This window comes from Anolis sagrei, chromosome 3, assembly GCF_037176765.1.
Source record: "Anolis sagrei isolate rAnoSag1 chromosome 3, rAnoSag1.mat, whole genome shotgun sequence".
NCBI lineage: Eukaryota > Metazoa > Chordata > Lepidosauria > Squamata > Dactyloidae > Anolis > Anolis sagrei.
In genome coordinates, this window is record NC_090023.1 from 25,089,714 (window position 1) to 25,111,641 (window position 21,928).

The 21,928-nt window shown below is 38.4% G+C and overlaps 1 protein-coding gene across 2 annotated transcripts in view; it reads left to right on the top strand.

Annotated features, from left to right (window-relative positions):
- AASDHPPT (aminoadipate-semialdehyde dehydrogenase-phosphopantetheinyl transferase) overlaps window positions 1-17,478 on the top strand; it is a 30,192-nt gene extending 12,714 nt beyond the window's left edge. For both annotated transcript variants that reach the window (XM_067466544.1, XM_067466543.1), the window contains exons 4-7: window positions 7,294-7,415; window positions 10,532-10,693; window positions 14,501-14,578; window positions 16,585-17,478. In XM_067466544.1, the coding sequence (XP_067322645.1) occupies window positions 7,294-7,415; window positions 10,532-10,693; window positions 14,501-14,578; window positions 16,585-16,743 (521 nt within the window). In that variant the 3' untranslated portion in view covers window positions 16,744-17,478. The remainder of the gene's footprint in view (window positions 1-7,293; window positions 7,416-10,531; window positions 10,694-14,500; window positions 14,579-16,584) is intronic.
- Window positions 17,479-21,928: the final 4,450 nt, after the last annotated feature.

Consider the following 21,928-nt stretch of genomic DNA (forward strand, 5'->3'; position numbering starts at 1 on the left):
GAGTTCATTTATTTTGTCTGTGCTTTTGCAGTTGCTGGCCTAGGATCAACTCATAAATTTCCCAGTAGCCTAACAGTGGATGCATCCCATTCCCTTTGAAATGAATATTTCCCCCGTACATTTTATCCTCCACTTGTATTAATATTATCATCTGCCCTTGGGGCTTATGCTACTCGGCAGTTAACAGTTAGCGTCTATTCTTTGCCAAGAGAAATCAATTAAAAATAAGTTAAAACTAATTTTACAACTGTTGATGCAAAGCTGGATTGTCCGCTTTCTGAAATTAAAACTCTAGAGAGAGAGTGGGGGGTTCTGATATGATTCATTTGGAAGGAAATTAGACGTGACGATTACAGTGGCCAATTATTGGATAGTTATGAGTAGGTCCCATTTTGTTTGTAAATCTTGCTTCTGTTTAAGCATACTATGGAGAGAGAATTTGAGAGCGTTTTTTCATTGCCTTGGATTATTTAAAAATAAGATCTTGTTGTTTTATCCCATGAGAAACTGTTCTTATGTCACTGTTTTATGTTTTATAAGGACAGAAAATGAATTGTCACTTTCAAGCATATGAATGGCAGAACAGCTTTAAAAAAATCTACTTGCAACAGAAAAAACTTATCAATGATTTTTTTCTTTAAAAAAAAACACGATAAGATTTTCTAGTACATACATGTAAAATCAGAGGCTCCTGTATCTTTCTTGTGTTTTATAAATGGGATTGGTTTTTGTCCAATATTCTGAAAAGCATATAAGCAATACAGGTTTTTCTTATTTTTCACCTTAAGGTACCAGGTGGCGGTGAGATCTTGAGGATTAAAGGGCAAGGTGAATGATAGGAGCCCAAGGCTTGGGGCTGTGAGGCCAACTTAGAGAGGGAGGTAATGTCATGCCTGTTCAAAAGATTTTGCCTCGCTTTAACCTCCGTCACAAGTGCTGTTGGTGGCAATGAGGGAGAGGACCTTCTCGGTGGTGCCCCCCCCCCCCCCCCAGTTCTGGAACTCTCCCCCCAGGGAAATTAGATTAGTGTCCACCTTGTCGTCTTTCCAAAAAGACCTAAAAACATGGCTGTTCCAATCTACTTTTGATTAATTAGTTCACTAGATAATTTTGGCCCTTCTAGCCATAACTTAATATCTGACTCTTGCACTTTACCATTGTCCCTGCCCCTTAGTTGTATTGCACTAATTGACTTGGCCCTTCTAGCCCAGGCTTATCATCTGGCTCCTGCACTTTCCTGTCAGTTCTGTCCTTGCAGCTGTATTGCACAAGCCCAGCCTCGCCCCTTAGTGTAGTATATGGCCATTATGCTCGGCTATTGGTTGTTGTTGATGGTTTATGTTTTTATGATGTTTTGTATTTGTGTTTTTCCTGTGTTATATTTTAATCTCTGTTTGACTGAGCTTGGTCCCCATGTAAGCTGCCCCGAGTAGCAGGGTGATGGTAGCAGGGTACAAAAATAAAATTATTATTTGAAACACAATAAGATGAGTCCACAGCAGACAAGATCACTCTGCTGGCTGTTGTACTGGATTATTGTATTATTATTATTATTATTATTACTATTATTTCTGCCCCTGTAAGAATTGGATTTTGAAAAATTTGGCTTGTTGTGGAAACAAAAAATAGTGATAAAGCTTCAGTTGAGACACCTTTTCCCCATGATAACTTTTTCTGGAGTGAATTTCCCTTTCATTTAGTAGATTTCTCTCATTTCCTCATGTCTCGCCACTGTTCTTAACTAGGAGTCATTTGTAAGCTGGATGTTTGTAACCCTGGACTGCTCATAGTGTATTGGTAGAATTCTAATGCTTATGAATTAGGATGAAAATACCAAATATAATTTATTTCACAAATAATGCACCTGCTGTATTTCCCATTATTCTTAGACTCATGAATGCTTTCCTTCAAACCTACAAAGCCCTGCTTAGTGCTGAAGAGATGTGTGTTGGTGATTTCTCCAGTGAACTGTCTTTATTTGTCTTTATCTTTTTAATTTTTTTCCTTTCTTTCTCAGGCTGTTGTTTTTTTGCAAAGTCTAAGATAGAGGACTTAGTTGGCTGCTTAGTCCACTTCATTCCTGACACTTCGTATTAGATAATATTCCTCATGACAATATGACACAAACCACAAGAAAAATATTGAGCCAGAGTAAATTCTTTTCTTGAAGACTTACTAATACCTAGCACTGTTCATTTGCTTTTATTTGATATTCATTTAAAAAAGAAAAAAATGAATGTGTTTTGTGGAGCCTTTTGGCTGACACTTCCTTCCTGCTCCATAAAACAGCTTGCTTATCATCGTCATCATGGTAGGTTTTTGACAACGCCATCTGATCCAGCTCCCAGTGCTAGATCATTTGCAGCAGATGCTATCCATTCTGCACTTGAAAATCTACCCTAAAGAGGAGTTTCCTACCCTTCCTGAGGAATTGATTCTGTTGTCAAACTTGTCAAAGTTTAGTAAATCAACATTTTTGCAAGAAAACCTTACTGGCTTACCATCTTCTCTGTGGTGGTTCTTATTACAGCAGAGTATTATTGTTTCTCAGGGCCCTTCCAGTCATGCCTTATATCCTAGGATCTGATCCCAGGTTTTCTGTTTATCCCAGATTGTCTATCAGTGGGGACTCATATAATCTAGTTTAAAGCAGAAAACCTGGGATCAGATCCTGGGATATAGGGCCTGTCTGGAAAGGCCCTTGGTCTTATTTATTTATTTATTTATTTACTGCATTTGTATACCACCTTTCTCAGCCTATCGGCAACTCAAGGCGGTTTCCAACAAAACAGTATACATAGCATCTTCTCTTCAGCATGCTAAACACACCCAGCTTTTTCAACATTCCTTATAGCACTTGCTTTTCATAACTCTGATTCTCTTTATTGCCACCCTCTTGATGTTTTATAATCATATTATGTGTATTATAAAAATAATAACACCCAAATACAGTCAATTTGGATATCAGAAGCTATATAGCAAAAGTAACAACTACCACTGTCCACAGTAATCATAGCCATTGCTCCCCCCCCCCCCCCAGCTCTTGTTTTCATATGCCCCATTCACACAATTAGCAAAACATGATTTTCACATATCCCTCAATTGAAGACTAAATGCAAACAGGCAAATGCATGTCATGAAGTTGTAATAGCTGGGAGTAAATATTGGACCTGGACTTTTAGCTCAGTTATTGAGAAGTCTTCACTTACCCCCAGAGTAACTTACCAAACAATTTATGCAGGTTTGTTTATTGTTTATTTATTTACTCTATTTATATCCCGCCTTTCTCTACCCCGAAGGGGACTCAAGGCAGCTTACATAGGGGCAATTATTCAATGCCTCAAAACACATACAATTCCCCCTCCCCCCAAATTACATTAGATTAAAATTAAAAACATATTAAACATTTAAAAAACATTACAAGTTTAAAGGTTTAGGAAATCTAAGTAAATTCCGTAAGTTAAAAAAAATCTATGTTCACATGTAGAATTAGAATGCATTGTGCATTCCATAGGTAATAATTCTTTGAAATGACATTACAACATCTGGAAAAGACATGTTTATTGTTATCTCTCTGCTGTATATACAGTGTACCTCTACATTTTGGAAGTTAGAAAAAATAGAGGAATCTGCCTGAAACCAAATGAAGTTATTAGTCCATCTAACGGCTAGCCCCTTTTTTTACGCAGGACAACAGTTGGTCCTTTGTATTCAAGGATTCTGCATGCATTGATTTAACCATGGATGCATTGTATGTGTGTGTGTGTGTGTGTGTGTACATATGTGTGTGTATATGTATATGTGTGTGTGTGTGTGTGTATTCCAAAAAGCAAACCTTGATTATGCTATTTTATATAAGAGACACAATTTTACTATACCCATTATGTGGAATGGAAATAGAACATTCATGGATTTGAGTATCCACATGGAGCCTTGGAACCAAACCCCTCAAGATACCAAAGTCTCATTGTGCTTTATGTAGAACCTTGTGAAAGACTTGATGGAGTAATTGTTTCTTCTTTTATCTCTACCTTTCCCCTCCCCCTTTTTGGTACATGGTTAGCTTTGAAGTACACAGCAGTTTTCTTTGTTTTTCTTTTTGCAATATCACTTAACTTGATGAGACTATATTGCTGTCTGAGATGGAGAAAAGCCAAGGTTAACAAAACTGTCAGTTAAAAGTGTCTCTGCCTCACTTGAAACCCATATCCTAAGTATAAGCATTTCATGGCTATCAGATATGATCTGATGATTCTTGTTCCTGTCCTACTTGAGATAGGTTTATTCAAGTGTATCTGGAAGCAGCACTTAAGGTAAAAAAGGTGCCATTTAGAATAAGAATAAGGTTTGATTGCATATTTGCGTAGTGAATAATGCAGCTTTTCAGAAACAGCTACTTGATGTTTCTAACATAGCATCCTGACTTGCTAATTTATAAGTCATCCCAGGGGATATTTTTTGCTTCCTAGGGACCTTTGGTATCAACATCCTTCCCTTCTTCAAACACTTTCTTTGCCTCAGTCTTCTCCAGAAAGCAAATCAGTGCTCCAGGTTAAAACAATTGCTTTCCATGGGATCCTATTGTTCTTCACGTGTGAAAAAGATCTTGGAGTCCTCGTGGACAACAAGTTAAACATGAGTCAACAATGTGATGTGGCGGCAAAAAAAGCCAATGGGATTTTGGTCTGCATCAATAGGAGCATAGTGTCTAGATCTAAGGAAGTAATGCTACCCCTCTATTCTGCTTTGGTTAGACCACATCTGGAATATTGTGTCCAATTCTGGGCACCACAATTCAAGAGAGATATTGACAAGCTGGAATGTGTCCAGAGGAGGGCGACTAAAATGATCAAGGGTCTGGAGAACAAGCCCTATGAGGAGCGGCTTAGGGAACTGGGCATGTTTAGCCTGAAGAAGAGAAGGCTGAGAGGAGATATGATAGCCATGTATAAATATGTGAGAGGAAGCCACAGGGAGGAGGGAGCAAGCTTGTTTTCTGCTTCCTTGGAGACTAGGACACGGAACAATGGCTTCAAACTACAAGAAAGGAGATTCCATCTGAACATTAGGAAGAACTTCCTGACTGTGAGAGCCGTTCAGCAGTGGAACTCTCTGCCCCGGAGTGTGGTGGAGGCTCCTTCTTTGGAAGCTTTTAAGCAGAGGCTGGATGGCCATTTGTCAGGGGTGATTTGAATGCAATATTCCTGCTTCTTGGCAGGGGGTTGGACTGGATGGCCCATGAGGTCTCTTCCAACTCTTTGATTCTATGATTCTATGATTCACCAAACTCCATAGGATACAAGGGCCAGTGATCCAGTTTAAAGCCATTTGTTTGCATGTGATCATATTGTTCTGCTCCTAAACCCATAGGATACAAGAGACTGCTGACGAGTAATGAAACAGGACAGGAAACTTTTGATGGTTCTCATCCTACCTGTTTTTCAGTTGTAAAGATGAGAGTAAAGTGCGATAAGAGGTAGGAGCTCTGAACATGATTGCTGGCCCATGTTTAGAGTTCCCTCCTTTCAGGACATTTCTGTCTCTTTTCAACCCTGGAAGTACTTTGGCCACATCATGAGAAGACCAGAAAGCTTAGAGAAATGGAAAGAAAAAGAAAGGGGCTGACCAAGGGCAAGATGGATGGATGGTATCCTTGAAGTGACTTGCTTGACTCTGAAGCATCTGGGGATGGTGTCAGCCGACAGGGAGCTCTGGCATGGGCTGGTCCATGAGGTCACGAAGAGACAGAAGCGACTGAACAAATAAACAACATCACATGTAACTGTCTCCATGTCTTTCCATGCTTCAAAAGAGGCTGGAGTTTCCTACAAGGAGGAAATTTCTCAGTGTGATGAGGTCAGATTGCTGGAGTTCTCTCCTTTCAGGACACTTCTGCCTCTTTTCAACCAAGAGCTATGCATGATAGCTAGAAGTAGTTTAACTCATGTGATGAGCGCAGTGCCTCTCCATGCCTCTCCTACGACTGGCAAATTTCTTAATGTGATAAGGTTCTGTGGTTCTGATTTCTTGACAATAACCTTGGTTTTTATTTATAGCAGCCAAGATATAGAAAAATGTGAAATCTTTTGATTTCTTCATCACTGCTTTCAAATTATATAAATCCCCCAAACCTCACACTCAAATTTTCCTTAAACATACTTAGGCTCTTTCAACTACTTTAAAGCATTCAACAAAGAGAGGGATTAATAGTGTCTGAGTTGCCAAAATTTCACTTCCCTTTTGTTTGTCAGTGGATTAACTTTTCATGTTGTAGCTTGTTCTGACTGGTAGCTTAAGCTTTTTATGATATCATCAAGATGATTGAAGCCATCTTGGTTAAGAAATTCTAATATATGCTGCAACAGTTGAAACAATTATCTGATTTTACATTTTAAAACTACAGGAAGTTAATGAATTCTACATATCACTAATATTTAAAGGAATGTATTCAGTAAGTAATGTATCCATGTGACCTGAACCAATTATTCATCTATGTGATGGCATGCCTGAGCCTTTGGGAAAATTATATTGTCTGGCTTTACTCAGGAGCTATCTGATACCTTCTGTTAAGATTAAGACCCATAGCAGACTGACGCACTTTGAGGCAATCTGAAAAGATAACCAAATGAGTTTACTGAAACAAGCTGAATAAAGGATTAACTCCACCCAGGATTACCATATGATAACTTAAAACAATGCATTACAAAAGGAGAACTTGCTGTTGCAGGCATCTTTCTAGGGTTTTTGAAAGTCTCTTTTTCCTCTGGTGCTAAAGCGATGGTTATAAACTGCCTTAATCTTATTTTCTGTGAAGTTTGGCTGGCCAAAAGCTTCTGCTGTCCTTTGGACTGATGGTATAAAATACTGCTAAATGCAGCAGCAGGAGAAAGTGCTAAGAATGCCAGTTTTGAATTGCTAGGCCTAAGATTCCAGACAATATCCAGGCTTCTAAGGCACTACTTCAGAAAAGAGGAGGAGTCCAGCAAAGAGCTCTGTGGTGTTTTAAGCTCCACTCAGAAACTAGTACAAAGGAAGGTCTACAGTATGGGAAGGCCCATAAAGCAGAAGAGCGGAAGGCAGAAGCAAGACTTCACAATCTAAAATATATTAAGAATCTATAGCTTACAATTTTGCTCTTCCAAGAAGCCATAGTGTGAATGAATTTTGTTGATAACAATGAACTGTAGTAGATCGGCCAATAGTTTAAATCTGTATAAGCTAATTTGGTGCATTCCTCTAGCATCCCTTTGAACCCTAGTGTGCACTGATTGTTATTTTACTTTCTAATTGCAGGAAGTGGTTCAATTTCTGAATTCTTTCGTATTATGAACCGACAGTTTACAGAGGAGGAATGGAAAACAATCAAATCCATGGATAACGAATGGCTTCAGTTGGACCTGTTTCATAGGCACTGGGTAATAGATTGTTCTAATTGAAAAATGTTTCTTGGTATTTGTAATCTAATTAGCGTAGTTCCAGCACAAAAAGACCAATTTGAACATATTTTATTTAGAGAACATTAATCTTTACTGAATTACATTTTCTCTTTCTTAAAAAAATCTATTTGCTTTGGAAACCATAGCAAGTTCAGTGAAGATATCTTTGTGTGCGGGAGTTCACCATTCTCTTTTGTCAAAAAGCTCGGTTCTTCATTTCTTGTCCCATATTTATTGCTGTTAATGACCTGTTCGTTATTATATTGTCAAATTGCCCTTGGCATATGGTGACAGGTGTACACAAGATCTCCAAGGGCCTTTGTCATCAAATTGGATCTTACAAACTCAAGACCATGGCTTCTTTCAGTAATTCAGTCTGTAATGCCTTTCATTTCCCCCACACTTTTTGTCTTTTTCAAGGAGTTATGCCACATCAAGACATGCCCAAAATACAATAGCTTCAGTGTAATTGTGTTGTCAAAAGCTTTCATGGCTGGAATCATTGGGTTGCTGTGAGTTTTATGGGCTGTATGGAACATGGCCACACAGCTTGAAAAACTCACAGTAACTTCAATGTAGTTGTTTTGCCTTTCAGTGAGAGCTCAGGCTTAATTTGTTCTGGAACCTATAGGCTTCTTTCTCCAGCCCACATATCAAATTACTTTCTTTCTGATTGCTTTCTTCACTATCCAACTTTCACAAGCATACCTAGAAATCAGGAATACTGTAGATGGATGATTCTGACTTTCATATTTAATTACATATATGTAGACTTGAGAATCCCATCTTGTTCCTTCATAGCTGCCTTTTCAAGCCTTAATCTTATTTCAGTTGCTTGACTGTAATATCCATTGTGATGAACTACTGAGCTAAAATATTAAAAAATCTTTAACTATTTCATCCACTTTTAAGTTTTTAGTAAATTTTCTGTGATTATTACTTTTGTTTCCTTAATATTCAATTGTAATGCTGATTCTGAACTTCCATTTGGAATTGTCTTTAGTTCCAAGTCTTCGTAATTTTCTGCTAACAATATGGTGTTGTCCAAATATCTTCATGTTTCATATTCTAGTTTGCATACTTTCTGGTCTAATCTCTTCCATATGATATGATTTACATGGAAATTTAAAAAATAAGGTGATAAAGTACAGCCTTTTCAGATGCCCTTGCCAGCTGGAAACCATTCCGTTTTTAACCATTAATAGAACAGTGTTGGTTTTGATTTTGCCAACAGAATCGAGTTTTTCTGTCTTATATTTTCTATTATGTAAACTATTTCAATTTTATTTTGGTCACTCGGTGACATTAAGTATATATACAGTCTGTTTGGCTGGATGAATAATGTATTTGCAATGACGAGACTGCTGGGGGAGACAAAATGCCTTCAACAATACATTAAAATGTATAAAGTCACCTTCATACTCCATTGCTAGACTTTAGGTCATATTCTCCAACGCTATTTAGTTCTGCACTGTTTCATACTTTCATATCACAGTTGCCTATGATTATTAGCATATCCTGATTTAGTGTGTAATCAGTTTTTCCTGCAGAATTTGCAGAAATTGCAGAATTTCACCAGTTTCTTCCCTTTCTGTCTCCACTTTAACACATAAGCTTGAGTTACGGCTTTTCCTGAAATCTTACTGGTACAGTTTAGTCAGACTTCACATTATATCCCCTAACTGCTTTTGCTACATCTTTCATCATGCATAATGTTACCCTATTTCTTCTTTATATGTACGAGCATTTCCAGTGTATCAAATCAAATCAAATCATTTATTTCGGTCATAGACCAGCACAGAATTTCCAGAGTAAAATGCGATGGAATGTATCTGTTTGAAAATGTCCCACTCTTGTTCACTTTAGTTCACATACACCGAGTATTGCTATACACTATTTCCTTATTCTGTTTCTTGGTTTATAATTTCTATATTCCCCCTTACTCATGATTCTCACATTCTATTTTCCTCATGTATTCATTGTGTATATTTGGTTTGATTCCAGTTGGTGTCTCTAGACAGAGCATTATTTGTATCCTATTCCATTAGATACCTTCCAATCTGAAGTTCTTATCTTCCAGCAGTATGCCTTGAAACATTTTGGATTGTCTCATCATAGAGATTTTCAAGTAAGAGTTACTACAGTGCCATTGTTGTTATCTCTTGCACCAATTGAGCATTCCCCTCTCTCTCTCTTTTTAAATAATTATCTAGTTTTTAAATGTATTAAGGTTATACATAATTTATAAAATTATCTAATTAGTAAATGTATTAAAACTGAGCAAAAGAAAAGAAAACAGAATTGATGGCTGTATCTTAGTGTGGTATCCATATTTCGAGTAATTCGGCTGTTGGTGACTAACTAAGATTCTATTCTCTTGATCAAGTCTGCTCTCCTGATGGTTCTCTTCCAGTTTTCCTGACATACCCCACTTTTCCCCCATTTCGGCCATAGCAGCAGACATGGGTCTCCCTTCCCCACTTTATTTTTCACAACCCAATAGGATAGGTTAGCCTAAGAGAGTCTGTCTGGGCCAAAGTGAAACATTTAATTTTGTGATTGACTAGAGATTGAAACCAGAGTCTCCCAAATTCTACTCTTTTCGTTCCCGTCCAATACTGACATTAATGGGCTTCTTCTATTTCATCTTTTATACCCATTTCAGAACACATGTAAGTTTCTCTTGGAAAAGTAGGCTGGAAGTAGTATAGGCAAGAATTAAACCCCCAGATTTCATAGCCAATGCTTATTAATTCAGCAAACTTTTTTTGTGATTCAAAAATTTGTGGAAGGCCTATATGTGGCACAGATTTCCTCTGTCTTTCTGCTTATGCATGATATAGTGTGGAAATTCATTTTGCATACAGAAGAGAGAAGAGATATGGGGGGAATCTGAAGAAACTATTCTGACTTGATAAAGCAGCATACCCACAGAAGATTTTTAAAAAATTTCTATGTGATGAGAAGTAGCATCTCTCTAGTGATTTCTGTTTAGAAGAAATACATTAGGCATGGGGATTGTGATTTTGCTGAATGTAACTTTAAAAATGCCATGCAGAGAGAAAAACTATTTGTCTTCAATTTTGTACTTTTAGGCATTAAAAGAGAGCTTTATAAAGGCCATTGGTGTTGGAATAGGTTTCAACCTTCAAAGGATTGAATTTCATGTATCCCCAATGCAGTTGGAAGTGGGGAAAACCTATACTGAGACAATTATGCTCTTGGATGGTGAAGAAGAAAAGAAATGGACCTTTGAGGTAAGGTACCAAACTAAAAACTAGTTATATACATACACTGATGTGAACTATTTCAAAGAATTTGCAGTAGTGTAAATCAGATATTGAACTTGGTGACCTTCAGATATTTTGGACTACAGTTCACATCATCTCTGTCTATTGCCCATGTTGGATTGAGATTCTGGGAATTGTAGTCCAAAATATTTGGAGGTGACCTAGCTTTGGTGCGGAAAGGATTCATGTACTTACCATAAATGCATTATCAACATCACTCTATTAATTAAAGTGTCCTCTTAAGTTTTGCTTTATCTTGAGTACCAAATAAATTATAAACACTGCTTTCCGAAATCTGTTTTGAAGTAATGGATTAGGGCATGGATTTAGGTCTTAACCCATGACTTTCAGAATTAGTATGTAATTATATTTTTTTGAAGAGTGAAGTGCTCTAAAGAAATCCAGCAATGTTTCCAAAGGAAAAAAGGCAATTTAATTCAGTGGAGATGCTTCTATTACCCGTACAAAGTACTAAATTGGAGTGTCCATAAAGCTTTTAATATCTATAGTCCATGTGACCTCTTACCAACATCACCCGTAAACGAACATTAGGCCTTTGCTGCATTAACTCTTTGAAATGGGAAATTACATTAATGAAAGTCACTGAGAGATAACCTCTTAACTTTCAATCTATGCTTGATGATATATCAAAGTGTGTTGGGGGGGAAAAATAACAAAAGAGGAAAAGAGTGTTCAGTTGTATCCAAAGTACAACAAGGCAGGGGCAAATGCTAATGTTTAACCTTCAGCAGTGAGCAGAAAGCTCTTTGTTGAAACACTGGTCTTTATGCCCTGATCCCCGGGAGTCCTAGTAAAATGTACTCTTAACATGTTGTCTTGTGAATTTAGGCAGCAGGCTTCAAGAAATGTTTCTAAAGCCTTTAAAACAAACTTTTCCTCCTTGATTCAAAGCATGTTGTGTCGTTTGCCAATACATTCCAGAAACTTCATTTGAGTCCACATTTCAACGGCATGATTGTTAGGGATCTGAGAGATACGAAATGAGCCCGAGGTCCCTATATGTGGCCAAGGGCCATGTGTTACTATGATTATCTGTAGACACAGATAATCATGGTAAGGAGGGGGGAAAGGGAAAGCTGGGGATACATCAGAATAAGTCAAGATGAACAGACTTTTGTTAAAGAAGCACTTCAATACAAAAGTGTCAACATTGGTGAAAACATTGGCTGTCAAGGTGGCGTAATGACAAGGAGCTGCATGGGAAAAGGAAAGGAGATGGGAATTATTCAAAGCAGTGTCAATCTGTGTATGAAAACTTGTGCTATAAACACCTCTCAGATAGTCTCAAAGGTTCTACAGCAGGTCTGGGCAAACCCAGGCTTGGGGACCGGATACAGCCCCTTGGGCTCTTTTCTCAGGCCCTCCTCTCTCACACCATCGTATCCTTTCCTCCTCTCCCTCCCTCCCTCCTTCCTTCCTTCCCTCCCACCCATTCATTTTTCATATCCTCCATCCCTTCTTTTCATTCTCTCTCCCTCCTTTCCTCTTTCTCTTTCCCCTTCCTTCCTTCCTTCCTTCCTTCCTTCCTTCCTTCCTTCCTTCCTTCCCTTTTGTCTTCCCTTTCCTCCCTCCCTCAATTCTCTTCCACCCTTCCTTCCTTCTCTTCTGCCCTTCTTTCTCTTTTTCCTTCCTCCTTTCCTCCTGGGGGATGTTTAGCTGGGAGAAGAGAAGCTAGAGAGGGAACATGACAACATGTTTTGAGATTTAAAAGGGTATCCCATTGAAAAGAAGGAAGAGGAACACTGACTTTCTGCTGCTCTAGAGACCAGGGTACAAGGGAGCAATAGTTTCAAATGGCAGGGAAAGAGATTTGAATATTAGGAAGAACTTCCCGAGAGTAAGAGCTGTTGGAAAGTGTCATAGGCTGCCTCAGAGTGTGGTGGAGTCTCTTTCTCTGGAGGCTTTTCCACAGAGGCTAGCTATTGGGAGTGCTTTGATTGTGCCTTCTTGCATGGCAGAGGGATGGGCTGGATGGCTCTTGAGGGTCTTTTCCAGTGCTTGGATTCTAGGATTCTATATCAGGAGTAGGCAATACGAAGTCTCATGGATACACGTTTTCTCTCTCCTGTCCACCATCATGAGATGGCCAACCCTTTTGGGATCCAAACATTTCTGATCTTCATTTTCTGCCTCCAAAAGAGAAGAGGAAGGGAGGGGGAGTTGTGGAGAAACCCCTCCCTTCCTCCCGGGCTGCCCACCCCACTCCAGCCTGCCATGTGGCCCCCAAGTTAGAAAGTTTGCCCATGCCTGTTGTATAGGATGGGCCGGGCTTTAGCACAGCAGGTTAATCACTAAGCTACAATAAATCTTGCCAACTGGAAGGTTGAGAGTTTGAAGCCCGTGTCAGGGTGAGCGCCTTACCTTTAGCCCAGCTTCTGCCTACCTAGAAGTTTGAAAACATGTGAATAGATAAATAGGAACCACATTAAAGTGGGGAGGTATTTAGGCATGACATTTTGATCAGAAAAAGGAGGAAGTTTGCAAACAAAGAAAGCTCTTCGGCAAGGAGATGGAGCGACAGCATCCCCCTGTGGCTGGAACCGAGCACAGCCTCCAAATATGTCGAAAGATGAAAAAGCCTATATATAGCTCTGCCTGTTGTTTGTCTTGTCATTGTATAATCAGTGTTAAATGTTTGCCCTATATGTGTTCTGTGATCCGCCCTGAGTCCCCTTTGGGGTGAGAAGGGCAGAATATAAATACTGTAAATAAATAAATAAATGTTGTAGTGTAGTAAATAGCCAGCCTTCTAAGGGAGTGACCTGAGGAGTAGCAGTCATGGAGAAGAATTGAATCAGATAAAAGTTTTAAAGGGTCCTTTATATATAAAGGAATTTAGAGTCTCTGTCCTCAATTAGTGAGCCTTGAAGTTTAAATCACTGTGGAGGTGGGCAGAAACACCATAGCTTCATGCAGGCCTAGTGTGTTTACAGTCATCTCTTCACATTTGTGCGTTTGGCTTTTGGACATTTGATTTTTTACACATTTAATTAAAATGTTCTTTAGGTATCTCTATGTGCCCCTCTGCAACTCTGTGCTCAACTTCCTTTGGAGATTTAGCATGGCATCACATTGGAGGACCTAGCGATTTCTAGGCAAAACACCTTTCTAGAAAGCTCTGGGTTCTTCAGTACAATTCAAATTCCTTTGGAGGAGGCCCATAGAGCTTTGCTGGAGGACCAAGAGATTCCTAGACAGATGTTCTCTCATGCCAAAAACAAATTTTAATTTGTGTGTTTTTTTACTTTCACTGAGGGACTTTTGCCTCCAACCCCAGCAAATGGAGAGGACTGACTCTATCACCATTTGAGTATCATACAGCATGGAGTTATACCAGATATATTTGGGGAAATTTGAAACTGTATCTTTACATAGCTACTTGCTACTTCTCCGAGTTTCAGGATGGGATTCCTTTGTTTTTTAAGGGAATTCAGAACAAGTCTCATGTATTGGTCAGATGTTCCGCTGCCTGAAGATATTACACCAGCCCTGGAAAAGAACTTGCTTTTTTAAACTGAATTTCCATCCCTTCAGGAAATTGTTCTGACTCATTGTAGAGAGCTTTTGTTAAATGAGGGGTTATATTTCAACTTATTGGTTTGCCTCAACATCAAACTTTCTGAACCATTGAGCAACAATATCAGGAAGGTTAGTGATCCTGTAGGTTCTTGCTTCTACTACCTTGATATTTTAAAGCAATATCAAATTAAGGAAGACTTCCATGGTGCACTTATTATTTTATTTACTAACCAGGAAACCCTATTAGATGATTATCACCATATTGCAGTTGCTCTAGGAAAACCAAGAGGGTATGGCAAGAAGCATAGTGAGGTAAGATGATTCTTGTAACTTTTATAAAAGTTTTTGTACTCTGCAAATATCTCAAACTGGCATGTGTGTGAGAAAGAGGGGAAAATAGGGAAAGAGTGTGAGGACAAATGTGTGTATTGCGCTTTGCATCCCAGTAAACGAAAGCATATCAATGTATTGTCGAAGGCTTATCAGTTGATTGCAGAAATCCTTGTCATCTCTGGAAAGAAGGAAATTTTTTAGCAAAGACTGCTTCACTGGCATTCAGTACTGCACTGGCTCGTGTGTTTTGAGCTCTATATCAGACTTCTAGAATAGGCATTTGGTACTTGTGAAGGTCTTGGGACCATTGTCTACAACCAAAACAATACCAGTCCTTTCCAGAAACTGCTTTTAAAAAGCTGTAGATGTTTCTAAAACAAGATTTGGGAGAACCCCTGGCTTGTTTTAGTGATTAACCACAACACCTGAGGGCAGTGCAAAAATGAATAAAAATTGTGGTAACTAGAGGCAAATCAATTGATTTTATTCAGTGATATGGAGAGGGATTTTCAGCTTTGTCAGAAATTTCTATTGAGTGTGCACCCCCCAAAGAACTCCAATCAATAGTATAGACTAGAGGCTAAACTATGTTGGTTTTTCAAAAAATGACACAAGTCAAACAAAAAACAACTGTTTGAAGAATGAAATACAACCATCAATAAGCACATCAAGTCCCATTTCTTCTTTTGCCTGTGGATTATTAATTTTTTAAAAAGCTCAATGCTTCATTGTCTTTACTCATGCCTAGTTCTTTCATGAAGCTCAAACTCGAAGGGATCCTTTGGACAGTGGTTTCCTACTGAATCAAGACATGTATTTCTCTCTATATATATTCTTTTGTTTCATCACATATTGATCCCATTCCATCTGAATAACTTTTGTTCTTGAAGGTTGTAACAATTTGTGCAAAAAAAATTAATCAGGCATGTCTAAAGACTGATTATCTAATATGATTCCACAAGAATGTGAATGTATATTATTGTTTTAAGCTATTTATTTTATGGTGTTTTATACTTATTATCGATGTATTTGGATTGTTGTTTACATGATTTTAATATTTTGTAAGCTGCTTTGGGTCCCGTGATGTTTGATACGTTTTAATCGTTTGAAAGACTATTTTTAATTGATATGTATGTCTTTTTTACAGTTTTATAATATTATGTTTTAGTAATATTGTTATTGTCCGAATCTGGCATTCAAATTTTGCCATAGTTTGTAAGCCGCCCTGAGTCCCCCTTCGGGGTGGGAAGGGCGGGGTATAACTACAGTAAGTAAGTAAGTAAGTAAATGATTGAATAAATAAAATGGGATATACATTATTATTATTATTATTATTATTATTATTATTATTATGACAGCAAGGAATGGGCTTTTATAAATAAATAGTTCAACATTTGAATACCTTGTGACACATCTCCTATTTTGTACTGATTATATTAGATGTTCCCAAGTTTTGTTTCTACCATATTAGATTCGACAGGTAAAGAGACAGGGCTTCTGTCCTCTAATGCGGTATTCCCAGACTTTGGCCTTCCAACTGCTTTGGACTTCAGTTCCCAGCAGCCTTGACTACTTTGGTCAATGGTAAGAGATTTTGGGAGCTGAAATCACTGCTCTTGTGACTGTATAGAAGAGCTAATTTCTATACAGTCTGTGTTACATTTGTATATCAGATGTACAAAACGTTCCCTTTTCACCCAAAAAGAGTAGAGGAAACCATCAAAATAAAAATTGGTCAGAATGGGGATGAAAATGGCTCTTCCCCTGATTGGTGTTTCAGAACCTTAGAGGCTTCATCAAACATAAACATACTTGCTGATCCTGGAAATGCTTATCTTTCCCTGCCTTCTTAGATCTTCCAAGTGTAAAATAATTACTTCTTTCTAGATGTGACCAACATGTAGATATAATTCCAGTCTCATTCTTCAGTCTTAAAATCATTCTCTATTCTTGCCAGATTCTTACCATTTTGCTTTCTTTTACAGGTGCTTTCCACTGATGTGACCCAGCCTGCATTTACAGGACTGACTTTTGAAGATTTAGTGGCCTCTGCTGTTCCCCTCACACCTGAAGACCCTACCTGCTGGGATCACTTTTGTTCTAGGCAGGAATCACCAGCACGACAGAGTTCTAATCCAAGATAAGCGAAGCTTTATTTATAAGAAAAGAAGTTGAAAGCACTCAAAGGCCTCCCACTGCTGCACTTCGGAGAGTCAATTTGTGTAGGAAAGGAAGGGGGTAATGCTTGGATTAAAATTGTTTAAAATTACCTTTTATGTTCAGTAATTTGGCTCTTCTTTATGGACTAATTTCCTTTTCAAACATTCCCCCACCCTCCGGAGTAAATTCAGAAGAGAAAAATGTGGAATTTTTTTTGCTCCTTGAGCCAAGCATGCATAATTATCAGGCTACAGAGTTCCTCTCTATAATGAAAGAGCTGGCATAACCCTGCCTTGCGCCAGACATTTCCTGTAATACCTGCCATGAGGAATTCACATCTATGGCTTTTGAAGCAACAATCCTTTTCATGAAGTCTTTCACCTGTTCCAAGCAATCGTATATTTGGCAGTACCCAAGAAGGCTTCATGTCGTTATGGGAGCTGCATAGAAGAATAACATAGGCCCAGTGCTCCACAAGAAGAAAGTCACGGTGCATAATGAACAGGATTTTTATTTCTTTGGGAGGTAATGTACCACTTCTGGCTTAAAATGGTTGCATCTCAAATTGCCCCACTGCTATCACCATCTCAATTATGAGACATGTTTTAAAAGAGAAACCTTTTTCTCATAGTAGCTGGCTGTGTTTAAAATCTCCAAGAAGATAAAAGAGTTCTCTACTGGCACCTAAAAAACAGAAATAAAGACGAACAGATTACTGATGATGTTTGAATCGCCAGATCTGTGTGTGGGTCTGCATGTTTGAATAATAATCAGTTTGTCTGGGCGGGAGCCACTGACAGATGCAGGAGACATAAAAAGGAAGTGGAGAAAAATCTAGCAGTAAGAGAGTAAATGGAGCTTCAAAGAACTTGGGGATGACAAGAGTAATGTCAAGACATTCCAGGAAGATGCGGGGTTAATGTGCCACTTAGCCAAGTGTTGCAGTCTCCTCATCTGGAGGAGTTTAATTTTTTTTCCCAAAATGAAATCCAGATGTGTATCTGAAAGATACAGCTTATATCTGGGAGGTTCTAGATATGTCTGTTGTAGAAGAGCCTTCAGAATATTTAGTCTTCGTATTTATTTTATCTATCGTATCAGAAGCAAACAAAGGGTACGGTTGTAATGTATTTAAGAAACATAACGTTTAAAAACTTGACCCAGAAGTTACTTCCCATTTATTTCCTGTTTTTAAAGGCCTTTATTGGGTCAACAATGGCCTAGGGGGATACCAAAGTATGGCATTAAAGCTGTGATGTTTCTGCGCAATTGTGGGGGGGGGGGGGGGGGGAGAGAGAGACACCAGATATTCCCCACCCTGGGCTATGAGTTTGATTTGACTCAGAACAAGATCCAGGGTTTAGGATTTTTCTATTCCAGGTGTATAAGTTGAATCTTGACTGTCACACTTCACATCTGTTCTTTAAAATCAATGGCATTTAATATAATCATGGTGAGTCTTGGGGTTCTGGTGAAACCCAAGTATACATTAGTGGGTCTTGGGGTTTTGGTAAAGCCCAGATGGATCTATGGAACTTCATAGAACTTCACAATGCCATGGACTTTTAGCAAAGTTGGAGAACAGGAGCTAGTAGTGTATGGTAGTGTGAAGTTCCAATTTTTATATTATTGAAACTTGCCAATATAACTGGATATAGAATGGACTTCATACAGAAGCATTACATTTGAGACATTTCCCAGGAGAACCTTATCTTCTTGGCTAAATTTTCTAAGTCGCTGTGATTGTGTTGCTTCTTGAAAACCTTGTGAAGATCTTTAGCTTCTCTAATTGTACACATTGATTATTAAAACCATAAAGCAATGAAGCTGCAAATCTCTTCTTAGTACATTACAGCAGTTAAGCTGGAAGATTCTACAACTCTAAATTCAAAATTATACCAATATAGAATAGCCCTCATGAGATTTCTTGGTTCAAAATTTATTCATAGTGAAGCACATTGACTGGGGAATTGGCCTTTTAATATATGTTACTTATTGTCGTCGTATCTTTAATACTATTGCAACACATTATTTGCTCTTTGTAAAAGCTTACTTAAAAAAACAACAACAACTAACTACAGAAATATCAACTTACCTGCACAGCCAGAGTCTTCTTTCCAGAGACAATTGTTACCTTTTTTCTCTGGTGTTCTGCATTGCATGGCTGTGTATACAGGACTAACCCCTTGGTTCATTTCCTCTGATAACCAGGAAAAACCTCTTTGTTCAATTCAACTTACATTGTATTTGGTATACTTTTTGATCAATTTCTTGTACTTATATGTTTTTTCTGTCTCTTTTCACACTTATCTTTTCCCTCGCTCCACTTGTTTCTTCTCCTTGAGTCTCTGGTCTTCTTTTTATCTTTGCAGTTGGTGGATTCTGGACTGTTTTTATTGGCAGTATCCATAATGTGTAAGCCATCCATTGTTGTTCCAGTGCATTAGTGTAAAATATTATTGGACAAAAAATAACCTTCACCCACAACAGTTTTCAGTAATGTAAAGATATTCCCTTTCATCCATTCAGCTATTGCTATAGCTCCAAACCTTGACCAGGAGAGCTCTCCCAAGAGTAAAACTTGACCAATCAATATAACAACTGTGGAACTCATTTTTCTTCACTTTCAAGTGAATCAGGGCTGGAGAAATAGATGAGTAATAGATTGATTTGTGGGGAGGAGAAACAGTAATAAAGGATTTTCTTTACTAATACACAGAAACTGCATCAAAATGCTACCACCATTTAGAGCAGTGGTTCTCAGCCTGTGGGTCCTCAGATGTTTTGGCCTTCAACTCCCAGAAATCCTAACAGCCAGTAAACAGGCTGAGATTTCTGGGAGTTGTCGGTCAAAACACCTGAGGACCCACAGGTTGAGAGCCACTGATTTACAGGGATCACATTTCTGGTAAGAGCTTCCAGAGGAAACCATTTAATCCACAGTATGGCCATTTCCTGAAGCAGGCCATTGCTTTTCTGATGCAGCCCATTCTACTCAATGGACCCTCTAAAGCAGTGTTAGACACAATTAATTCTAGTTTCACAGTTACTGCTGCTTTTTAGTGAGGACTTATTTTTTCACCAATTGAAATCCATTCTTATAGTTTCTTATTGAGAGGATCCTAGAAGAACTAAGGGGCTTCAAGGTGTGGAGTCAGCTCAAAATATGTTTTAAATTTAATTGAGCACAAATTAATTGGTGTCTAATCCAAGTAATATCTACCCCTCCCCCCATCCTTAGCATTCATTACTTTAAAGCAGTGGTTCTTAAAGAGTGCTCCGCAAAGCTCTTTGGGCTCCATGAAGCATACTAACAGGCTCCATGGTTCCCTTCCTCTCAGTTTCTCCTCTTTCCTGCTTCTTCCCCTCCCCTGCCTCTCTGCCCAGATCATTTACCCCCCTCACCTTCCTTCCCTCCCACCACTAAGGGGTGCTTTGATTGTGCTTTTCCTGCATGGCAGAAGGGAGTTGACCTGGAGGCCACTGGGGCTTCTTCTTCTTCTTCTTCTTCTTCTTCTTCTTCTTCTTCTTCTATTATTATTATTATTATTATTATTATTATTATTATTATTATTATTACAAAGGCTAGGTGGCCATTTGGTAGGGGTGCTTTGATTGTGCCTTTCCTGCATGGCAGAAGGGGGTTGGACTGGATGGCCCCCGGGTCTTCCACTGAAATACTGTCAAGTTTATATTGGTTCCAATTGTTCTTCAAAACTTTTCCCATGCCTGATTTTATATACATTATATACAGTATAATATATAAACATTTATTGGGACTTCACAATAAGCTTATGCTTCAAAAAGGGCTCCGCAGCTGGAAAAACCCCCGAAATCCCCTGTTTTAAAGGGTTCTGCACAATCTTTTCTGAAATACTTGTGAGGCAACCCAGAGAAGCAACTCCAGTGCATTGTGGATCTGATAAAGTTGCTGGTGAGTTCCGAGCAAGCAGAGGACTCCTATATGTAATATACAAGGTTTCTTTTTCAAGTGCAGCTGCTTCCTTAAGAATGTCAATAAAATGGAAACCCCTAATAGAGCTGGAGTCCCATAGTTCCAGCAAGGTTTCCTTTTCCATTGGTTAGCACAAGAAAATCACTCCGAAACTAAGGTATTTTTTCAGTCCTTTTTTTACTTGTGCTGAAAGCAGAATCATCTTTTCCATTTTACAGTAGTCAATACTGAATGCAGCACTTTTCAATAATGGTTTTATAAAAAATATATCAAAATGAGCATTTCCTCTATAATTTTAAGTGGCCATGGACAGCTGAAGTGGTGTGCACTTATGGACAGCTGAAAATCACATCTCTTATTGTGTGTATATGCCTCCAATTCACTTCCTAACTTGTAGTGACCCAATGAATCTTATAGTTTTCCTAGGCAATGAATACTCAGATATGGTTTTGCTCAATATAGCCTACAGCACCCAGAGCTCGTTGGTTATCTCCCATCCAAGCACTATTCAGGATCAGACAGAATTTGGTACCATTAGGGTATTGGGCAGAATCTCATATTACTCTGAAACCATTTTTATTGTGGAATGATGCAGTAGAAAAGGGCTAATTTTGATAAGCTATGGAAACCAATCTCCTGCAAGTGGAAGCTTTGGTATTAGATTAAATGAGCAGGAAAGAAAGTCAGCCCAAGCATATGATTTTCTCAGTTTTAATGAAGTTTGAAGCTTTAATGCTCTTGAGAAAGGGTATCACACCCTAGGGGACATTTATTTTTTTGCAAAAGGAGTCATATTACTGTCTTTCAGCAGAAACCACAATTTTTAGGATTCTACCCAATGCATTGTGATATGATCTACAGTGTCAGTTATAGAAATTTGAATAAATGAGAAGTGTGTGTGTGTGTTTGTGTGTGTAAATATGTATTTTAAGGTGTGCATATAGAATCAGAATTGCAAGAGGTCATAAGGTCCATCCAATCCAATTTCCTGCCATATAGGAGTATATCCACATTTAGTCATTCTTAGAGAGGTCACTGAAATCAATATGACTCATGTTAATCATAATTAAATTTCAAAGTAGGTTCTGTTAAAATGGATGGATAAACTTACTTAGTCGATCCCTTATTGTCTGAGTAAGATTGTCCTCCAAGTTCGGTGTCCTGGCGGTGGGTACGTAGATGACTGTGGAGCCCTATTCTTGACCTGCATGTTC